This window comes from Aquarana catesbeiana, linkage group LG09, assembly GCF_042186555.1.
Source record: "Aquarana catesbeiana isolate 2022-GZ linkage group LG09, ASM4218655v1, whole genome shotgun sequence".
In the NCBI taxonomy this organism is placed as follows: Eukaryota; Metazoa; Chordata; class Amphibia; order Anura; family Ranidae; genus Aquarana; species Aquarana catesbeiana.
This window is the reverse complement of record NC_133332.1, coordinates 259,042,916-259,066,338: the sequence shown is the minus strand read 5'-3', so window position 1 is coordinate 259,066,338 and position 23,423 is coordinate 259,042,916. Positions and strand designations below refer to the sequence as shown.

General features: G+C 41.6%; 1 protein-coding gene across 1 annotated transcript in view; it reads right to left on the bottom strand.

The window, feature by feature from the left end:
- Nucleotides 1–23,423, bottom strand: part of NIBAN2 (niban apoptosis regulator 2) — a 139,590-nt gene that overhangs the window by 22,075 nt on the left and 94,092 nt on the right. The window contains exons 4-7 of the mRNA XM_073600274.1: nt 20,865–20,993; nt 20,666–20,771; nt 14,163–14,327; nt 516–631 (exon numbers count right to left, since the gene is read on the bottom strand). Of these exons, the coding sequence (XP_073456375.1) occupies nt 516–631; nt 14,163–14,327; nt 20,666–20,771; nt 20,865–20,993 (516 nt within the window). The remainder of the gene's footprint in view (nt 1–515; nt 632–14,162; nt 14,328–20,665; nt 20,772–20,864; nt 20,994–23,423) is intronic.

Below are 23,423 nucleotides of genomic sequence, written 5' to 3'. Positions count from 1 at the left end.
TACATCCGCCTACCTCCGTTAAAGTCTGGTAAAATAAAAAAGGACTGCGTTCTTTTCTGTTTTTTCCAGACCTAAACAGGACAAATCAAAGGCAGTTTGATGTAAATGGTCACAAGTCTATTTCCATCAGGTCGCCCATAGATCCAACAGGGGTCCCCAAAGGTCCACTGTTAAAATGCGGCCAAAAATGAATTCCATCATCCTCTATGAAGTCTTTGTAAGATTGCATTCCTTTCAATGCAGCCTACAAACGACACTGCATTTATATCGTGGTCAACATGAATTTTCTGTACTTTTTGAAAATGCTCTTAAACTAAAAAAATGAAAACAAACGCAGCCATCAAATCTAAAGGACTGGTAAGCTGCAATATATATTAGTGCATGTTTGCTCCCCTCAGCTTCCCTCAAGTTAAAGTACTCCACCGTGCCCATATGCATGCCTTCCTTTGATCCCACAGTTGCCACCTTCTGTGTTATTTTACGCCGGGAAGAAGAAGTTTTATATGGAACACTACCTGTACTTGATTGCCGCACAGCATGTCCCATGTTCCGTATTGGTCTCGTGCTTGCCTGAAAAATCTCACCGAGTCTGTGAATGCGGCAGATTCCACACGAGCATCCTCTGGGATACCTAGCAGTGAAAAAAAAAAATACTGAATTACACTTTAGTTTTTCAAGAGATCCTTTATCTGCCAACATATGTTCTTTAACCTACCTGTGACCAGTCTCCATATTATGGGTAACAACCCTCAGTGACCAGTCTTCAGCATATGTGCATTAATCCATTGGTAACAAGTCTCAAGGTTAATCCTTAATCAGTGACCACTCTTCACTATATTGACATTAACCCCAAGTGGCCAATCTCTAGAGTATGTGCATTAACCCTATAAATATATATAATTTTTATTTTTTTTTAGCAAATATGTTCCCGTTGGTACTAAATAGATTTGGATGTACAGGAAGAGAAGCCTGACCAGTGGGGGACATTCTGCAAAAACCCTCACCCTTTCTATGTGTATGAAGTAGAAAATGTGAATAAATAAGAAAAAATCAATAAAAAGCATATAGTGGTAAATGATGAAAGTTGGGGTGATGGTGTATTTGACTGAATGTATCCCAAGAATTTATAGGTTATGTTTATGAATGCTGTGTAATTAGTGGAAAGTGTGATCATTGTTCCAGGGTATAGGCGTTCCATATTACAGGGTTAAAGGTAGAGCTAGTTACATTTATATTTACAGATTTATCTAGCATTTGTAATTCTGTACTGCTAGTCTTGTGATTTACACTCACTTGCTACACTGCACAGCCAAGCAGGTGAATATCTTATTTCTTGGTTCAGCAATGCAGCTTTCTACTACACTTCTAAGCCTCAAGTGTGCTCATTAGCCTACAGTATAGATCACCTCTAAGGGGCAGAAATGTGATCCGGAAGCGCTGATCACAAAAGTAACTGAATAAAAATACAATGCTTTTGGAAGGTAAATCAGTAAACATGTACCTTGTAATTTATGTATATAAAAAAAAAAAAATAAAAAAAAAATAACAAAAGTGTCATAGACATGCTTTAGAATTGTATTGTGCCCCCACACAAATGTCGGTGCCTGCGACAGATCCATGTACCCATCGGAAACAAGTGCATGAATTTAGCGCATGAAAGCATGATGAGGGTCGGCACTAGGGCTGGAGTGTTTATACCGCACACATTCCCATCCTTGGTGAATGTTCAGCCCCCGGCGCACAGCATCCCTGGTTGCCAGGACACTGTCGGCTGCACAGCATCCCTGGTTGCCAGGACACTGTCGGCTGCACAGTATCCCTGGTTGCTAGGATGATGTCGGCTGTGTAGCTGATAGCTTCATAGTAACCGGCGATGTTGTGTAGCCAATAGTTCCCTGGCAACCAGTAATGCTGTATAGCCACCAGAATCCTAGCAATAAGTGACGTTGTGTAGCCATCAGCATCCTAGCAACCAGTGACACTGTGTAGCTGACAACATCGTAGAAACTAGTGACAAATGGGAGGAGGAGGAGGAATAGGGGGTGGAGCATTCAAATATACACACTATAGCCCATTCTGAGTACTCTGGCCTGTCTCTGTATGCCAACATAGTGGTGGTTTTATTTACCTCTAGTTTCCTTAATCACAAACTGGAGGTAATTCTTTTTCAATCTGTCACAGCAGTGACACCATTGTGTAAATATGGAAAGTAAGAACTACTTAAAACTGTCACATGCGTCTGAACTCTTAACTAAGGCTTTCAAGAATTAGGCTCCAGACTTTTTAAAGGGACCATACTGTCAGAAAAGTGTTGCAAAACGTTTAATTGATTTACCACTCGTATGTATTTTGACTGAGCATCTAAATGTTTTCCTGGAGTTCAATTCTAATAGGAATTGACACAGGTGTTAGCATACATACACCGGAGTCTGGCCACTGGGGGTATATATTTGCAAATAAACACACACAAATTTATATTAAAATAAATATATATATCCCCATGTTTAAAGTATACCTACAGTGAGGGAAAAAGTATTTGATCCCCTGAGGATGTTTCCCCACCAACAAAGTCTATAATTTTAATGGTAGGTTTAATTTAACAGTGAGAGTTATAAATTGATTTGCATTTTAATGAGTAAAAAAAGTATTTGACCCCTTCCCAAAACATGATTTCGTACTTGGTGGCAAAACCCTTGTTGGCAATCACAGAGGTCAGACGTTTCTTGTAGTTGGCCACCAGGTTTGCACACATCTCAGGAGGGATTTTGTTCCACTCCTCTTTAGTGTATATTATTTGGTCTTTGTGAAAGTTATAGAGTCTACAAACTATGGTGCCAATCACTGAAAATTGATCACATCTGATCAGGCCTTCAGTACATCAGGTGAATCTCATTTCTTGAGACACTAAGTGCCAATTCACACAGGGGCATCATGACTTCAGCACGACTTTGCAAGGCGACTTCAACGCGATTTTAAGCAACTTACAACGTGACTTCAAGTCGCCTCCAGGACAAGCGACTTTGGCTGTGGCCAATCACAGAATAATCAGCTCTCTGGGAGGGAGGGGTTTGCCTGGGTAAACTAATTTCTTTTCCTGTAAAGTCGCTTCAATATAGGTGGAGATCCGACTTGGAGGCGACTTCCATTGAATTCTATGGGTACAAGTCACCTAGAAGTCGCCTTGAAGTAGTACAGGAACCTTTTCTGAAGTCACAGAAGAAGCAGAGAGCGGGAGAAGAACCGGACACCGGGAGAAGAGGCCGGAGAGAGCAGAGAAGTCAGAAGAGACCCCCGAAGTCAGAAGACCCCCGGAGCTGCCTAATAAATTACTTTAAAAACCTGTGTAGTGTGTTTTTTTGTTGACACTTTTTTCCCCCCAGGTGAATGGGTAGGGGTACGATGTACCCCATACTCATTCACATAGGGTAGGGGGCCCCCTTATTAAGAGGACTCCCGGATTCCTATAAGCCCCCCCGCCCGCAGACCCCGACATCCAACGGCCAGGGTTGTCGGGAAGAGGCCCTTGTCCTCATGAAGCGAGCCAGCTGGCATATTGCGGTCACTCTTCCTGGGTAAATTCTTTTCTTTTTCCTGTAAAGTCGCTTCACTACAGATGAGGATCCGACTTGGAGGCGACTTCCATTGAATTCTATGGGTACAGGTCGCCTAGAAGTCGCCTTGAAGTAGTACAGGAACCTTTAATGAAGTTGGAACGACTTCAGTAGTGTACATTAAGACGGTTCTCATTGACTATAATGTAATTCCCAATGTCAAATGACTTGGGGCGACTTGAGGACTGACAGGTCGGATCCCAAGTCGCGGCAGTGTGAACCGACACTAACAATTCAGGAAAGTACAAATGACCCCTTTTTAGAAAGTAGACCTTCCAAGGTATTAAGTAAGTAGCATGGTGAGTTTTTTTAAGTTATGTTTTCCCACAATTCTTTGCAAAATGAAGCTTTTTTTGTTTTTGTTTTGTTTTTACAAAATTGTCAAATTATCAGGTTATTTCGCATACACAGCATATGCATACAACAAATTACACCCCAAAATACATTCTGCTACTCTTCCCGAGTAGGCGATACCACATGTGTGAGACTTTTACACAGCCTGGCCACATACAGAGGACCAACACTGAAGTATCACCTTCAGGCATTCTACGAGCATAAATCACACATCTCATTTCTCAACCACCTATTTCACTGTTGAAGGCCCCGGAGCACCAGGACAATGGAATTGCCCACAAAATGACCCCATTTTGGAAAGCAAACACCCCAACGTATAATCTATGAGGCATAATGAGTCTTTTGAACGGTTCATTTTTTCCAGAAGTCTTTGGAAAATGTGGAAAAAAAATGAAAACGCATTTTTTTTTTAACACAAAGCATGTATATAGCAAAAATTACACCCCAAATTACATTCTGCTACTCTTCCCGAGTATGGCGATACCACATGTGTCAGACTTTTACACGGCCTGGCCACACCACAGAGGCCCAATATTGAAGTAGTACCTTCAGGCGTTCTAGGAGCATAAATTACACATCTCATTTCATTCCTACCTATCACACTTTTGAAGGTCCTTGAGCACCAGGACAATGGAATTACCCACAAAATGACCCCATTTTGGAAAGCAAACACCCCAATGTATATTCTATGAGGCATGAGCTGCAAATAGGTACTTGGGTACTCTGATGGGCTGGCGACAGGTACTTGGGTACTCTGATGGGCTGGCGACAGGTACTCTGATGGGCTGGCGACAGGTACTCGGGTACTCCGATGGGCTGGCGACAGGTACTCGGGTACTCCGATGGGCTGGCGACAGGTACTCGGGTACTCCAATGGGCTGGCGAGAGATACTTGGGTACTCTGATGGACTGTGACAGGTACTCATATGGACTGACAGATACTCAGATGAACTGTGACAGGTACTTTGATGGGTGGTGACAAGTCCTCTTTATTGGGGGGGCAATCAGTGTGATTGGTGTACACTGTGAGTGGTAACGAGATGTTACCACAATCTCCTTCTCACACACAATTGGTGTGTGAGGAGGAGAACCCGGCAACATCTCGTTACCCCGGTTTGTTGACATTTTGTCATCGGTTGTGAAAGGATCACAGCTGATCACATGGTAAACAGCCTCCGGCCAATGGCTGTTTACCAGCGTCGGTGACGAGCAGTGTTCCAGGGAACACGCCGCCACCAACCTGCATGCGCAGTGCGCTCAAGATCACACGAATGCGCCGTGCAAAGTGGGGCAGTACCACCTGTAATCGGCCGTGACTTCATCATGGCCGATCACATGGAAAACAGCCATGCCCAATGGCTGTTCACCCCCCTGCACGCACACATTCCCTGTTTAAATGGAGGGCCCTCCCAGAACGAGAGCCATGCCGCCTGGCTGTCATATGACAGCTGGCGGTCGGCAAGCAGTTAAGGTTGCAAGGCTGACGTTTGGTAATTTGAACCTTCAGCTCCCTCCACATATTTTCTATGGGATTAAGGCCTGAAGACTGGCTAGGCCACTCCAGAATCTTAATGTGCTCTTCTTGAGCCACTCCTTTGTTGCCTTGGCCGTGTGTTTTGGATCATTGTCATGCTGGAATACCCATCCACGACCCATTTTCTATGCCCTGGCTGAGGGAAGGAGGTTCTCACTCAAGATTTGACTGTACATGGCCCCATCGTCCCTTTGATGTGGTGAAGTTGTCCTGTCCCCTTAGCAGAAAACACCCCCCAAAGCATAATGTTTCCACCTCCATGTTTGACGGTGGGGATGGTGTTCTTGGTGTCACAGGCAGCATTCCTCCTCCTCCAAACGCGGTGAGTTGAGTTGATGCTAAAGAGCTTGATTTTGGTCTCCTCTGCCCACAACACTTTCTCCTCAGTTCTCTTCTGAATCATTCAGATGTTCATTAGCAAACTTCAGACGTGTGCTTTCTTGAGCAGGGGGCACTGCAGGATTTCAGTTCTTCAGGGCGTAGTGTGTTACCAGTTGTTTTCTTGGTGAGTATGATCCCAGCTGCCTTGAGATCATTGACAAGATTCTCCCGTTTAGTTCTGGGCTGATTCCTCACCGGTTCTCATGATCATTGGAACTCCACGAGGTGAGATATTGCATGGAGCCCCAGACCGAGGGAGATTGACAGTTATTTTGTGTTTCTTCCATTTGCAAATAATCGCACCAACTGTTGTCACCCTCTCACCAAGCTGCTTGACGATGGTCTTGTAGCCCATTCCAGCCTTGTGTAGGTCTACAATCTTGTCCCTGACATCTTTGGGCAGCTCTTTGGTCTTGTCCATGGTGGAGAGATTGGAATCGCATTGCTTCTGTGGACAGGTGTCTTATATACAGGTAACGAGCTGAGATTAGGAGCACTCCCTTTAAAAGAGTGCTCCTAATCTCAGCTCATTACCTGTATAGAAGACACCTGGGAGCCAGAAATCTTGCTGATTGATAGGGGATCAAATACTTTTTTCCCTCACTGTAAATGCAAAACTTTTTATTTTTATTTTTTTTAGTTTGTTTAGAGTGGAGATGGATGATGGATTAGAATAACCGTCAGGTTTTTATTGCTGTCCATCGCCATCTCTCATTTGTCCCGTTTACCATTTCATTGAAAGTAAAAGACAAACCTAAATTTTGGGTTGTCCCCAGAAAATAATAGAAGGGAAATCTTCTAATAGGGATACTAGTTCTAGTGACCTGGGGGGGGGGGGCAATGGATTCCTTTAACTGAGTAACAACTGCCCACCAGCATTGTAGTGCGGACGCTGCAGTCAAAGCGACGTACTGATACAGCGCTGCCTACTTCCGGGTTCAGCGCACATGCATGCACGCTCCCCGTCTGGTTTCCGCTGTGATTGTACACAGCCAAAGCCTGTCAGCAAATCCCGCCCAATGATTCAGAGCCCGGACCTGCTGATCAGCTCAGTACAATCACAGCCGAGAGCTGCGTGTTGACATTCAACACAGAGCTATGCACAGAGGGAGCGATCTGCCAGTTTCTCATCCCTGCAAAGCTGGGATAAGAAACTGAGAGGTCATTAGTAAAAAGTAACACACAGTACACATAGTTAGGCTCATATTTAACCCCTTGATCGCCCTAGATGTTAATCCCTTCCCAGCCAGTGTCATTAGTACAGTGACAGTGCATATTTTTAACACTGATCACTGTAATAATGGCACTGGTGATTGCTGATGTTAGTGGCAGTTAGTCAGGTCCCACCCCCAGCGTTAGTGGCAGATTGTCCGCCACAATATCGCAGTCTCACTATAATTTATCGACCACTGCCATTAATATATGCAAAAAAAAAAAAAAATTCCTGTATATATATACCATAGTATGTAGGCGCTATCACGCAAACCAATCAATATTCACTTATTGGGATTTTTTTTTATCAAAAATATGTAGCAGAATACATTTTGGCCAAAAATTTGGAAGAAATTTGATTTTATTGGATACGTTTTATAGCAGAATGTAAAAAAAACAAAAACAAAAAAAAACAAAAAACAAAACAAGTGGTGATCAAATACCACCAAAAGAAAGCTCTATCTTTAAGAAAAAAAACATGATACAAATTTAATTTGGGTACAGCCTTGCATGACAGCACAATTACCAGTTAAAATACTGTGGTGCTAAATAGCAAAAATGGCCTGGTTATGAAGGGGGAAAAACCTTCCGAAGCTGAATTGCATCATTCAGATTTAACAACTCCAAGTTCAGGACGACATTCGACATTCAGCGGGCGGAAAGTGGTTGAGTAGCAGAATTTCTTCTCACTTCCTGTTTTGGCTACGGGTCAGGAAGTGAATCTAAATCTTTCCCCTTAGAACACAGATGGCAAAAAAAGAAGAAAAAAAAAGACAGGCAATACACACTCACCGGCCACTTTTTTAGGTACTCCTGTTCAATTGCTTGGTAACACTAATTGCTAATCAGCCAATCACATGGCAGCAAGTCAATGCATTTAGGCATCTAGATGTGGTGAAGACAATGTCAAAGGACAATTGGCAGACTTGTTTGAGCTGATAGAAAGGCAACAATAACTCCAATAACAACTTGTTACAACCAAGATATTCAGAAGACCATCTTTGAACGCACAACACATCGAACCTTGAAGCAGATGGGCTACAGCAGCAAACCACACTGGGTGCCACTTCTGTCAGCTAAGAAAAGGAAACTGAGGCTACAATTCCCACAGGCTCACCAAATTGGACAATAGAGGATTGGAAAAACGTTGCCTGGTGTGATGTGTCTCGATTTCAGCTGCAACATACAGATGATAGTCAGAGGGTCAGAATTTGGCGTAAACATGAAATCATGGATCAACCCTGCCTTGTATCTACAGTTCAGGCTGGTGGTGTATTGTCGTGGGGGATATTTTCTTGGCACACTTTGGGCCCCTTAGTACCAACTGAGCATCGTTTAACCACTTGCCGACCACTGTATGCTGATATACGTCGGCACAATGGCAGCGCTGGGCAAATGGGTATACCTGTACATCCCCTCTAAGAGCCAGGGATAGCAGGTGCGCGCCGCATACATCGTGACCGTGCCCACAAGGACCGGTGGACTCCCAGTGATCGTGTCATGGAGCCTCAGAACGGGGAAGTGCCTATGTAAACAAGGCACTTCCCCGTTCTGGCTAGGGTCATGACAGAGATCACCGCTCCCTGTCATCGGGAGCGGTGATCTCTGTCATGTGACTTGAAGTCGATCCCCCCACCCCAGTTAGAATCACTCCCTAGGACACACTTAACCCCTTCATCGCCCCCTAGTGGTAAACCCCTTCACTGCCAGTGTCATTTACACAGTAATCAATGCATTTTGATAGCACTGATCGCTGTATAAATCACAATGGTCTCAAAATGGTGTCAAAATAGTCCGATGTGTCCACCATAATGTCGCAGTCACGATAAAAAAAGAAAAAAAAAAAAAAAAAAAACGCAGATCGCCGCCATTACTAATAAAAAAAAAAAAAAAATTTAAATAAAAAGGCCATAAAACTATCCCCTATTTTGTAGACGCTATAACTTTTGCGCAAACCAATCAATATACGCTTATTGTGATTTTTTTTACCAAAAATATGTAGAAGAATACATATCAACCTAAACTGAGGAAAAAAATAGTTTTTTTTAATATATTTTTGGGGGAGATTTATTATAGCAGTAAGTAAAACATGTTGCTTTTTTTTTCAAAATTGTCGCTCTTTTTTTGTTTATAGCGCAAAAATTAAAAACTGCAGAAGTGATCAAATACCACCAAAAGAAAGCTCTATTTGTGGGGAAAAAAAAGACATCAATTTTTTTGGGGTACAACGTCGCACGACCGCACAATTGTCAGTGAAAGCCACGCAGTGCAGAATCGAAAAAAGTGCTCTGGTCAGGAAGGAGGTAAAATCTTCCGGGTCTGAAGCGATTAAACGCCACGGCCTATCTGAGTATTGTTGCTGACCATGTCCATCCCTTTATGACTACAGTGTCCCCATCTTCTGATGGCTCCTTCCAGCAGGATAATACACCATGTCACAAAGCTCCAATCATCTCACCACTGGTTTCTTCAACATGACAATGAGGTCCCTGTACTCCGATGGCCTCCAGTGTCACCAATTCTCATCCAGTAGAGCACCTTTGGGATGTGGTGGAACACGAGATTCGCATCATGGATGTGCAGCCAACAAATCTGCAACAACTGCGTGATGCCATCATTGTCAATATGGACCAAAATCTCTGAGGAATGTTTCCAACACCTTGTTGAATCTATTCCATGAAGAATAAAGGCAGTTCTGAAGGCAAAAGGGGGTCCAGCCTGGTACTAGCAAGGTGTACCTAATAAAGTGGCTGGTAAGTGTAATCCTCCCTTGCTCTATCCAAAAGAAAAGGTTTGCTTGTAGTTTCACTTTAACATATTTTTTTGCCATACTGAAGAAAGACAATATCTATAAAACCACAATACAGTCCTTTTAAGAGAACTAAACTTACTCCTCAAAGTGACATTTCAAAGTCACGGTTCTATCAGCACTGTACAGCATTTCTGAGTTCAGTGTCTACACCTCCCGTGAGGACAGCAATCTGTCACACAGACCTGTGCAGGTGTGACACACAGGCGTGATCCATACAGGTGTAATTGTGTGTATCTGACCGCACAGTGTCGAATACGATAGAGGAGGACACGGCAGAACAAGTGGGAGACAAAAGACAACAATTGAAGGAAATGACAGAGTTGTGGCACATTCAGAATGGTATTAGTGATAGACGGGGAAGAGACGGTTCATAGAACAGATATGAGTTGGCTAGAACTTCACAGACAAGAGAGGTCAAACCAGCACAACACAAGACAAGAAAGACATTCAACAGACGAGCAACAGCAAGACCCGTATTTGTTCTATTTTACAGAACACCCAGAAATGAATCTGACAAATCAAATCGTTATATTCTGAGACCCAGTTCCTGTTAAACAATTGTAGATCTGGTCACCCAATGACCACAGCTGCTCATGCATGTGGTCCTCCATGTTATTTTCTGTCCCCTGCATAATCCACATATAGCTAAATCTAACAAACGTCTGCTATTCACTTTTTTGTAAAGGGGAAGTATGGTCCTTTTTGTTACATTGGACGGTTTTCCCTCACCTCATGTTCTGGTTACAACTGTAAAATGTAGGGCTTCCTTAGTTTCTGTCTCGGAGACAATGGCCACCATGAACAACAGAAGGGAGAATTTCCCCTAACATGACAAAGACATAAATAAAAAAAAAAACTTAACAGTTCTAAAACTTCACTCTATCCAAAGTGAAAAAACTGCCTTAACCTAAACTTTAAAGCTGAGGATTAATTGGCTTATACAGTGGGGAAAATAATTATTTGATCCCCTGCAGATTTTGTAAGTTTGCCCACTTACAAAGAAATGAAGGGTCTAAATTTTTTATCATAGGTGTATTTCGAATGATAGATGACAGAATAGCAACCAAAAATCCAGAAAAAACACAATACAAATGTTATTTTACTCACTGAACTGCAACTCAATTTATAAGTATTTGATCCCCAAGCAAAGCATGACTTAGTACTTGGTGGAGAAACCCTTGTTGGCACAGAGGTAAGACATTTCTTGTAGTTGGTTACCAGGTTTGCACACATCTCCAGAGTGATTTTGGTCCACTCTTCACAGATCTTCTCTAAATCCTTCTTGGCTGTCGCTTGACAACTCGAAGTTTCAGCTCCCTCCATGAATTTTCTATAGGATTAAGGTCTGGAGTCATGACCTTAATGTGCTTCTTCTTGAGCCACTCCTTTGTTGCCTTGGTGATATGTTTTGGGTCATTTTTATGCCGGAAGACCCATCCATGACCCATCTTCAGTGTTCTGGCTGAGGGAAGAAAGTTCTCATCCAAGATTTTACAATACATGGTCCCATCCATTGGCCCCCTCAATGTGGCAAATGGATAGGACCATGTATTGTAAAATCCTGGATAGCATAGAAGCAGCCCCAAAGCATAATGTTTCCACCTCCGTGCTTGACTGTAGGGATAGTATTCTTAGGGTCATAGTCAGCATTTTTTTCCTCCAAACAAGTCAAGTCGAGTTAATGCCAAAAAGCTAAATTTTGGTCTTATCTGACCACAGCACTTTCTCCCAATCCTTCTCTGAATTATTTAGATGCTCATTGGCAAACTTCAGACGGGCCTGTACATGTCCCTTCTTGAGGAGGGGGACCTTACGGGTACTGCAGGATTTCAACCCATGGCACAAGCTCCTTCCGGGTAGTTCTGGGCTGATCACTCACTTTTCTCATTATCATCCGTACCCCATGACATGCAATCTTGCATGGAGATCCAGGGCGATTGATGGTTATTTTATATTTCTTCCGTTTTTCGATCAATCCAACAGTTGTCTCCTTCTTCTTACCAAGCTTCTTGTTGGTGGGCTTGTAGCCCATTCCAGCCTTGTGCAGGTCTACAATCTTGTCCCTGACATTCTTTGACAGCTCTTTGGTCTGGCCATGATGGGGAGGTTTGAATGGAAGAAAGATATTCTGTGGACAGGTAGCCCCCCCATCAAAAGTTTTAAAATAAAACCTAATAATTTTCTTTGTATACCTAATTTTAGATGCTGGGTCTCTGTGCTCCTTTATGGAATGCGGGTAGTAGATCATGGCTGGTGGGAGGAACCAACTGAAAACATCACATCACCTGGCCTCTGTACTCCTCTCAAGAGTCCTAAGCCCTGATTGCAAGCAGTGGGCTGGCTCTTGGGAGGAGTTATGCAAATATAAAAATGCCTTGGTGCATGGATGTCGGCTTGGAGGAGTGGGCTTTCCTAGACTGACTTCATTTCATTTCAGACCAGCCTAGGTAATGCCCACATGTGATCCTGAACCACGGTGGGAAAAACTGAAATGCAATGCATGAAAGGGGTGGTCAGGGACAGTCAGGCTGGGGAGGAAAGGGCTAAAATGATGCTGGATGTCCCCCAGCCAAGAAATGAGGAGGGCTCTTACTTACTGCAACTTATAATGCACACAGTGAGAAGCTTACAGCGTGCAGTGAAATCAGCGTAAGCAATTTCACTGCAGGAGAGAAGACCTCTACAACTGTGCAAGACTGAAGGGAAGGCTGGAGGTCAGATTTGATGAATATTTAAAGAATTTGTTACCCCAACATTTCCTGATATGTGGCTGCTGTACATGTACTTGTATGAAAAAGTATCCTGTGTTCTCATGGTATTGCTTCGTTTGTGTGAAATCCCTGGTGTTTCAGCCAGTCCCTCTGCTTTTCTATTAAAAACTGACCACATTAGGCATGAAATCACAGTGTGGTCAGTTTTCTAGCTGTGCTCCAGCATGCTCCCCTCCAATGATCAGACTTTTCCCGACATGCCCCCGCTCCCCCCACACAGCCATTCACTCAGAAGACCAGTTTACTGCTGTTTCTCCTCCCCAAGCTCCTTATGCAGCTGAGAACAAAGGTTATGTGATCAGTTATATTAAGAAAAAACAAGTGTATGTATGTATAATACATATATATATATATATATATATATATATATATATATATATATATATATATATATATATATATATATATATATATATATATATATATATATATATATTTTTTTTTTTATCGGCTTGAATACCGCCATAGGTATATATACAGCCTCGTATTCAAACGGTAATACCAGGATCATGGTTAAGGCTACAACCATGTTCTCGGTATCGTTTTTTTGTCAGCGATTCCATTCAAAGTAAAAGTAAAGAGCCGCTGGATTACTTTTACAGGTGGCGGAAGGGGGTCCCACCCCCCCTCCTGCTGCCTTTACCCAGCTCTTCCATCTGATCGGCTCTCCCGGACACAGTGAGGAACATTCGCGCCCCCTACCCCGTAGCGTCGGATCACGTTTATATATAGGTTTTCCGGTGCACAGGTGCCACCCTGTAGCAGTAAAACTGCTATAGGGCAGACCTTAAGTGGTTAAAGTGTCACCTATGGATAATTTAAACTACCATAGCTTGTCCCCATTCCACAGGTGTGTACAACTTTGAATTGTGACATGTTTTGTATCCATTTACTCGGCGTAACAATCTTTTATACTGTACCAAAAATGAGGTATAATTTTGGTGTTTGTATTCACTAAAATTCAAGTAAAGTATTTTTTCCCAAATTATTTGTGTTTGAAAAAAACACTTTGCAACTACCGTGTGACATAAAAAAAATTGCAACACCCACCATTTTATTCTGTAGGGCCTCTGCTCAAAAAAACGTAAAACTGTTTGGGGGCTCTAAGTAATTTCCTTGCAAAAAAGTGCATATTTTTACATGTATGACAGAATTGTCAGAAATGCAAGGCAAAACATTTGTGTCTAGATATTATCCACTAGCTGCCTAAGCCAATTCTACTTTAACATTAATAGGTTATTTTACAAGGTGAGGGTTTTTTATATACATTTTAACTACATCAGTTGGTGTATTGTGATATCTTCACCTTTAAATCAAGGTATAAGGTCATTCCAGTGCTGACACTGCTCTAGTATAATGCTGTCCTGATCGCTCCAGGCAAGTTTCAGTTTCTATATTTGATCTTTATGATTGCATTGCCCTCAATTGTAATGGTACCATGCTAATGATTATCCCAGCATCACCCGCCGTCACGGTCTCCCGCTTACCATTATTGCAATGACGCACACAATCCTGGAACACTGCGCTCCATCTCTGTTGCTCACGTTCAGTCATCACACAGAAATGGTAGTGCCGGCAGAAAGGGTGCCAAAGAACAATGGGGAACTCAGTGGCACATTTCATTGGGGCACTGCCAGCCTTTACCTTGCCACCTGGAGGAGGAAATAGAGGACACAACATTATTTCAAATACACTTCGAGCAATTACAGCATGTAGGCTTACTTATCCTGAGATGAGAAGAGCCTCATATGGTCTGCTCTGTCTAAAACAGCTAAAACTACGCTAGATACCCAAATTCTGGTCCCAACATCTAATATCTTTATAAATTATATAGGTTCTGGGATTAAAAATACCATTTCAGTCTTTGCAGATAACACTAAGCTATGCAGTGGAATAACGTCCTTACAGGATGTCTCCAACTTACAAGCCGACCTCAATGCACGGTCTAATTGGACAACTATGTGGCAGATGAGGTTTAATGTTGATAAATGTAAAGTTTTGCACTTGGGGGCTAAGAATATGCATGCATCATACATACTAGGGGGAGTACAACTGGGGGAATCCATAGTGGAGAAGGATCTGGGAGCTCAATAATAAAATGCAATGCCAAGCTGCAGTTTCCAAAGCGAGCAAAGTCCTTTCTTGTATTAAGAGAGGTATGGAATCCAGAGAGCGAGACATCATTTTGCCCCTGTACAAATCATTAGTAAAACCTCACCTGGGATATGCAGTTCAGTTTTGGCACCAGTTCTCAAAAAGGATATCGGGGAACTGGAGAAAGTGCAGAGAAGGGCAACCAAACTGATAAGAGGCATGGAGGAGCTCAGCTATGAGAAAATGTACAAGTATATAAGGGGTCCATATAGTGAACTAGGTGCTGAGCTCTTCGCTTTACGGTCAACACAAAGGACAAAGGGGCACTCTTTACGTCTAGAATAAAAGAGATTTCATCTCCAAATACAGAAAAGTAAGAGCTGTGAAAATGTGGAATAGACTCCCTCCAGAGGTGGTTCTGGCCAGCTCAGTAGATTGTTTTAAGAAAGGCCTGGATTCTTTCTTAATGTACAGAATATAACTGGTTACTAACATTTATAGGTAAAGTTGATCCAGGAAAAATCTGTTTCCCTCTCAGGGATCAGGAAGGAATTTTTTCCCCTGCTGTAGCAAATTGGATCATGCTTTGCTGGGGTTTTTCGCCTTCCTCTGGATCAACTGTGAGCATAGGATTGTGTATATGGGATTGTATGATATTATTTTTTATTTATTTTTATGGTTGAACTAGATGGACTTGTGTCTTTTTTCAACCTAACTATGTAACAGTTGGAGGAAGGAAAGTTCTTAGTTATGACTAAGAACGTCTGAAACGCGTAGGCTGTTTTTACAGCGTTGTACATGTCTCTTTAATAAAAGGAATACCCTTTTTTGATGTCATCTTGAGTCCGGACCATCCCTTTCCTTACTCTGGCACGTTGGAGGTGTTGGCAGCCTTTGAGCACCGGCAGGGAACTGTTATGTGGGAAAGTTGTAGAGCCTACTCGCCCGTTTTCCCTTGATGCCAGTTGGAGGACTACTTATTGCCCAGTGCTGCACTAGGATCCTTAACTCTGCCCCGTGAAACATAACAGAACTCTACTAACACTTGTATACTTTGAAACTCCTTACATCCATGTATTGCCAGAATTGGGATAGGCCCAACCTCACTCAAATTATCGATGCCACAAACAATTTTCTATAGACATTGACACTTTAAAGGCGCCTAATAATTCATACTGTTAAAATGTATCCATATATTGTAAAATCAATAAAACATTTGGCAGGTTTTGCCTTAAAATACTTTGTTTTATGTAAACAAATGCTAAAATGCATAGAAATGTTTCACAGATACAACCGTAAAATACATAAAAACTCTTCACGTATGTTTTTACAGAGTATTGTTAATTCATCCCCCTCTCCACTTTCCATAGCTTGACTCCTTGATGTAAAATGGGGTCTGGTCACGATGCATTTTGTGGGTCTCTAACTCCATTTCCTCAGGTTTGGTGAAGCTTTAATTAATCCAAGTTTGGGATCAGGAGCCTGGGACCACACCTAGGCTCTCCCTGAAAGGAGGACCAACAAACGCATGTCAGAGTACTACCCCAGTCTTCACCTCTCCAGCTGCTAAGTGATTGAACACCAGCCAGTCGAGCAGAAATTCTCTCCTGGTGGTAGAAAATGAACATCCATGGGTGGTAGGTGGAGTGTTGTAGACTTTTCTAGGTTTGCTCATCAAAAAACGTTGCAAAGAAAACTCATTGTGTGGCTTTAGTTTGGACCAATAGGACAATTATAACCACTGTGACAGATGGAGAGCAAGAAGGAGAAAGGAAAGGTAAGGTAGGAAGGGAGGAAAGCAGGGCGCGGGGAATATGATGGCTGGAGGGTCATGTTGAGAAGTGCGAAGACCTGTCACTCACATGTCAAAGATTAATGAGGCGATGGTAAAAGTCTAAAGGGAGATCGGTGTTCACCCATGGAGATCAGACCTTCCCAAATCTGCGCATTGTGTTGGTCAACTTGGCAGTTCTTTTGTTAGGAGAAGTCCATGGTATATTTTCTGAGTGCTAAGGGTTGGGAAAATTCCATGCTTTTGCTATGGTTTGCTTTGTTGTTGTAAAAATAGCCATTACTAATTAAAATTGTGTATTGGTTATCTCCAGTTTTTTTTTTTTTTTATTTGTTAAGAAGGGCTTCACAAGGGTTGTGTGCATGTATCAGTTCTACGGACAATGGGTCATGACCGTTTATAGATGGTGGAAAGTGCCAAGTTCATTGCAACCTCTAAAGCAACCTTTAAAGCAGTTAGAGGAAGCTTCTCAAATATAGATAGCCAAGTATCCAAAAGGAGGGTTAACACCATTGTTCTGGAGAAATGTGTGCGACAGGTGGCGAGTAAGAGCGAGAAAGAAAAGTTGGGTAGATTTTAGGGAATATGGTGGATGGAAAGTCATGGCTAGAAGTACTGAGACCTGTCACCCACATATCAAAGATAATGGAGGTAGGTGTTCACCCATGAAGAGGAGACCCTTACAAATGTGAGCCCCTAACACCAGTGCGTGAAATATGACACTATTTCAGCTGCAGTAAGAAAAGGCTGCTGATAAGATTCATGTTCATCCTGCCAATTCTCATTACAACAGCCATTGCAGGCAAAGTACGAACCACCGTATGAATGGCATGTGAGATATAGAAATACAGGCAAATCAGTATAAAAAAACAAAAAAACTTAATTTAGTAGACTGACGTTTTAAATGTATTGGGTTAGTTTAACCTTTTGACTGCCAAGGACGTATCCTATACGCCATGGTGCTCAAAGGGGTAAAACAAGTTCACGACTACAATGAGCTCTGCTGTGGATGGTAGAAGTGATCTGGGAAACTGGGCTTAATATATTGTTTGGCTAAAGCTCCAAAATGTTCTTCATCTTACTGTCTTAAGGGGAGTCAGTGACACACTGCCAGTGGTGACACATAAAATGACGTCAAGCCAATTGCATTAGAAATGGAGATGACAATCATCCTACACTCCAGCCTGCCAAGTAGAACACCTCCACTGCGCCAACCACAGCCAAGACCAGCTCATACCTCTGGCTTGGGCCACAATGTGACATCAGCCCAGGACAGAGCCAACCACAGGGAATTATAATATACTATACAGTTCAGATTTCTGAAGTTTAATCACCACTCACCACCTGCTATGTCATTGGTAGTAGTGGTTTTAATTAGTTCATGTGGCATAGGGTTTAAAAACACTTCACAATAATTTTTTTTCAGTTTTGAGAAAAACATCATCTTCAGCAAAGTCTTCATAAATGCCAATGCCTACGCCAGTCATATGGACTGGTGCTACTCTATAGAAAGCTACAATAAAGACCAACAGTGTCTGCATCACTGCACACAAATATAATGGCAGCCTCCACTGTATAGAATGTAATTTATTAGTGAACTGCTAAACCCATTTGTTTGGCAAACTTTTGGAGTAATGAGAACATTCCCAATTTTTCTATCTCCTGGGTTTCACCTTGGATTGGTAATTGAAGACTTTATCAACTGCATCACCTGCTGGTGAATTCTGGTATTGCTGCACATCCATAAAATACTTTGGCTCTCTATGGAAATCAAAGTACCTCTGAAGTCAGAGTTCAATCCACCAAGTTCTCTAAATGAGCGCAGGATGGAGATTATACTGCAGTTTGGGAGGGGTCTGTATTAAGTGTGGCCCCAAAGCAATTATACACTGAGCCACGAACAGAGGAATTTTTTTATTATTCTTGTACATTTTTCTCAAGTATAGCAAAATCTATAAGACAGCAATATCCTTTAGACCAGCGGTCATCAACCCTGCCCTCAGGGCCCACTAACAGGCCAGGTTTTATGTATTACCTTGGGGAGATGCAGAGTAGAATACTGCAATCACTGAGCAGCAAATGATATCACCTGTGATGTATTTCAGTTATCTTTCAAACCTGGCCTGTTAGTGGGCCCTGAGGACAGGGTTGATGACCACTGCTTTAGACCCCTTTCACACTAAAGCGCCGCTAAAGCGCCAGGCATTTTTGCGGTGCTTTAGCGGGCCGTTTATTTATTTTTTTTTAAAGTCACATGACAACGCGACCTAAAAAAAAAAAAAAAAAAAGGAGAAGCGCTGCCTATTCATTTCAATGGACAGGGGCGTTTTTGGAGCACTATTTATAGCGCTCCAAACCCACCCCAAAGATGCTGCTTGCAAGATTTTTTTTTTACCATCCCGCAAGCGCACCAATCCAGTGTGAAAACACACATTGACGTGAATGGGAGGCAGTTTGCAGGCGCTATTTCTAGTGCTAAAACGCCTGGAAACTGCCTCAGTGTGAAAGGCCACTATGAGTCCAATAAATTTTTAATGAGTTTAAAAAAAAAAAAAAAAAGGCAACGATGACAGAAAGTCATTACAGATAGAGTAAAATACATTACCAGGTAGTAACTGTGTAAAACATTATAAGAACAGCCAATAAACTTTACTGTGTGAATATAAAGATCTGAAAAAGGGGTAGGCAACCTTGGCCGTGCCAGTTGTGCTGTAACTGCAAATTCCCCTGAGGCATTGCAAGACTCTGACAGCCTCCAAGAGGTATGATGGGATTATGTAGTTTCACTGATGCTGGAGTGCTGAGGTTGCCTACCCCTAATTTAGAGAATTTTAAGCAAGGGGTGGAGAAGTATAGAGTTTTCTGGATTTGCTCATCCATAGGAATTGGCTTGAATTGGACTAATCAACTCATAGTGTGGCTTGAATTGGACCAATAACTTGTTGACTACAAGGGTGGTAGGTGTTCACTCATGGAGACTGGACCCTCTCAAATTTGGCCATCGTAATGGTTGTTTTGGCAGTTAACTTTTGTTGATCATAGGCCAGGATACCCTGGTTTTTGTTTCCTGAGTGTTGAGGATTGGGATTTCCATACTTTCGCTATGGTTTGATTTGTTGTAAAAAAGGAGGCTTCTCATAGATAAAGGGAAAAGATACCTAGAGAAAAGCTTGTAGAGAAAAGATTGCTAAAACTGAAATTTTTGGTTTGCCAAACTTGAGTCCAGTCCCCAATTTCAAGGTCACCCCAATCTCCTCCACCCATTTTGTGGTATCCTCCACCCATTTTGTGGTGTAGGTGGGTAGTGAAGAAATTGCTTGTTTAGAAGTGTAAAGGAGAGATATCAAGCTCTGGGAGTGCAGACTGTGTAAGCATTTAGATTCAATTTGGTGAAGATATAAGTGTTGGATTATTTATTTTTTAATAAAAGTTTGTAGGGGATAATGTTTATTTTGCAGGTAGGGGAATATTTCCTTGTGAGGTGGGGCAAATTCTTCCTGACCTGTGGTAAAATTGCATGAGGCAGTGAAGCCAGGATGACTATGACTGTGCTGAAGCCTATGGCTTCTAAAAGCAATTAAGCAGCGACAGTTTCCCTATCTCTAGATTTACTGTTTCTCTTTAAGAATAATGATAAGATCCCCAGTGTTTGCACCTTCAGAAATAAGTTCTCAATGACCATTCCCATACATCTCCCCAATAGTATTATTTTTTGTTTAACAAGTTTGGTCCATCAAAGACTGAGATTTAGCAATGGCAGAAAGCTGAATCAATCCCTTGTCTCCTCTTCCTACTGGAGTTTCCAACTATTTTGCCTTCTGCCATGGTATCTTATGCAACCAAGTACAGCAACGATAACTAAATGAAGAATTCAGTTGATTATGAGAACTCCTTTATTACAGGTACAGCACATGGGTGGAGCTGGGAACTCAGGTCTAGTGATGTCTCTACAGACATGATGGCCACAATATAAGTGGCTGGGTGGTTCATCCTACTGAAAGTTATCTAAAGTTGAAACTTTAGTTTAAAATAAAAAACTTTGTAATAGAATGCACTAGGCAGGTAATTCTAGCTACTTACAACAGTCAGCTATGGTGCACGTACCTGGAACCATGTTATTCAGCAATTCAGTATATTGATCCAGGGAGGTTAATACTCTGTACCCAGCACAATTGATGCCAGCTCGGGGCTGTAGGCCACGCTCATAAGCCTACAAAAAAAAAAGGCAAAGCAGGAGTCAAAATTTCTTTGAGCAACTGCTGTAATCGAAAAAAGACATTGCAGGCCATTGGATAGCACTTACTATTTTGTTCTCATAAAGCACTGGGCCATAGTGATGAGGAACCACACAAAAGCGGTTCCTCCATTTTTTGGTTTCATCCACAAACTGAAACAGATTTCCAGAAAAGATCACACGGTCTTTTAGAGGCGTCTAAGAGAAAACAAAAGAACAAAAATTTTGTAGTGTCCATATTTTGTGGCCGTTTTCCCTTTATGGTCTCTGCACCCATCCCAATACCTTAGACATACAAAAACATTAAGCTCCCCCCCTCTACATCCAAAGATCAGCAAAATGCTGGAGTACTTCTTTTAAAAGCATGCTTATCTAGCAACGTAGCCCCAATCTCTGTATCTTACATGCTCTTCCAAATGGGACACGTTACGTAATTACATAGTTAGTAGGATGAAGATAGAAACAAGTCTATCCTGTTCAACCAGCATAAAAAACATAAAAAAATTTGAATGAATAAATAGAAAACCTCCATATACAGAATATATTCACACTTGATCCAGAGGAAGGCAGAAAACCTAATAAAGCATGATCCAATTTGCTCCAGAAGGGGAAAATAAATTCCTTCCTGATCCTCCAGAAGGCAATTTGAGATCTGGATCTCAGACTTGTATCTCTGTAATATGACATTCTTAGTCCATGCCACCCTTATTTTTTTGATCCCAGGCCAGCTCAAATAATATATACATCTATGCACTTACCATCACTGAGCCTCACAACTGAAAGTAGCTGAATGAAAACTGTACTAAGGAACCTCTGTTGACCACTACTTTTAAAAATGCTAGTTCCCTGGCTGCTTAGCCATGATAAAATAAAGGTAAGAGTAGCACATTGTGCAAACACAGTGCTTGGGAGCAACTGGAACAGGAATGTCTGCATTACTGGCCATCTCCTACAATGTGTAGGTTCCAGCTGTGTTAAATCTAATTCTTGAAACCGAAATGTGTTCCTCCATCTGGGTACTAGTTTATATCTTATTAAAATGCAGATTTTATGCTACTGACATCCCAGAGCAGCTCTCCCATTGCACAGCAAACTTATTTTTATACACTTTTTTAAACAAAAAAAACTTTGGCCTTTTATTAGACCTTATTTTTTATCAACAGCCACTTCTTCCCATTTTTCGTTTGTATGTAAACTCTTTAAATCTATGTTTGTTCGTTTTTGTAATGCCGCATTAAAATATTTCTTTGTACCGGAAACATAAAATTCTAGTGTCTATAAAAAAGGGGACAAATCATAGCATAAAATCTGCATTTTGATAAGATATAAACTAGTACCCAGATGGAGGAACACATTTCGGTTTCAAGAATTAGATTTAACACTCTTCTAATGTCTAATCCACAGTGGTTCAATCCTATCAGGAACATTCCCTTTCGTTCTCTTAGGACGAAAAGCTGGCAATAGCTAGAGATGTGCACAATGGAAAAATTTGTGGCGTTTTCATTAGTTAAGTTAAAGTGTTTGTTAAGGTCAAAAAAATTCTTCTATAGTTCCCTCTGGTATATAACACTAAGCTCCCCAGTGGATGTCTTTTTTAAAAATATGTGGTATAATATCTTACTTCAGAGTGCAGTTCAGCGCTCAGCTGACAGCCCACCGGTCTCCTGTCCCGATCTGATAACTGCAGGGGGTGGTGCTGGGAAACCCCCGCTAACGTCAGCCAAGATGAGGGGAGGACACAGGCGGGCATGTGAAGTAAGCCATTATACCGCATATTTTTAAAAATGACATCTACTGGGGAGCTTAATATTATATAGGTGACGGAACTATAGAAGAAAAACACCTTTTTTCAGAGCAGGAGAGGAGGATCAGGGAGCTGATAAGCAGGGAGGGGGGAGGACAGAGGAAACACCGACACAGAGAGTAGGCTGTGGCTGACACAGGATCAATTTTTTTTTTTTGGGGGGGGGGGTTAACAAACACTTTAATTATTTCGTCGTAATCATTATGTTAGAATGATTCGTTTTTGGCATTTGCTTCATATATTCATTGTTCTGAAACGATTCATATTTTTCAGAATTTTTTTTGGAAGATTTGGATTAATTTGTTATGTTATGACTAGGCAAGTCTAATGGATCCACCTCTATGGAACCCAAACACAATAAGTAGGAACCAGCTTATTTCACTTCTATACCTTACTGTATTTATTTGCAATACGTATCCATTTCATGTGTTTTATGTAGTGCATTTTTTTTTCAAATTCACGTTACGCTCACTTGAATAAAAATGAATGGATCTGAATAAATTTGGATCATTCGTTGTCATTAAATTATTTTGGGCACTTCAAACATTAACAAAAACTATCACATCCTGTCATCTGAATGAAACAACTGAATAAGTTGTTTTCATTATAATTTATTTGGATTCGTTGAAATTCGAAACTATTGTGATTTAGATACATTTGAATCTCGGATTAACGAAAATTTTGCCTATATTTCAATTTGTAACTAAATTAATCACACATGTCTAGTAACAGCGGCTGTCATTTTTGTACTTGGTCATTGTACGTGCAGATGTGCAAACTCCACCAATTCTGGTACTGCCTGGTTGTCATACGGATCTAATGTT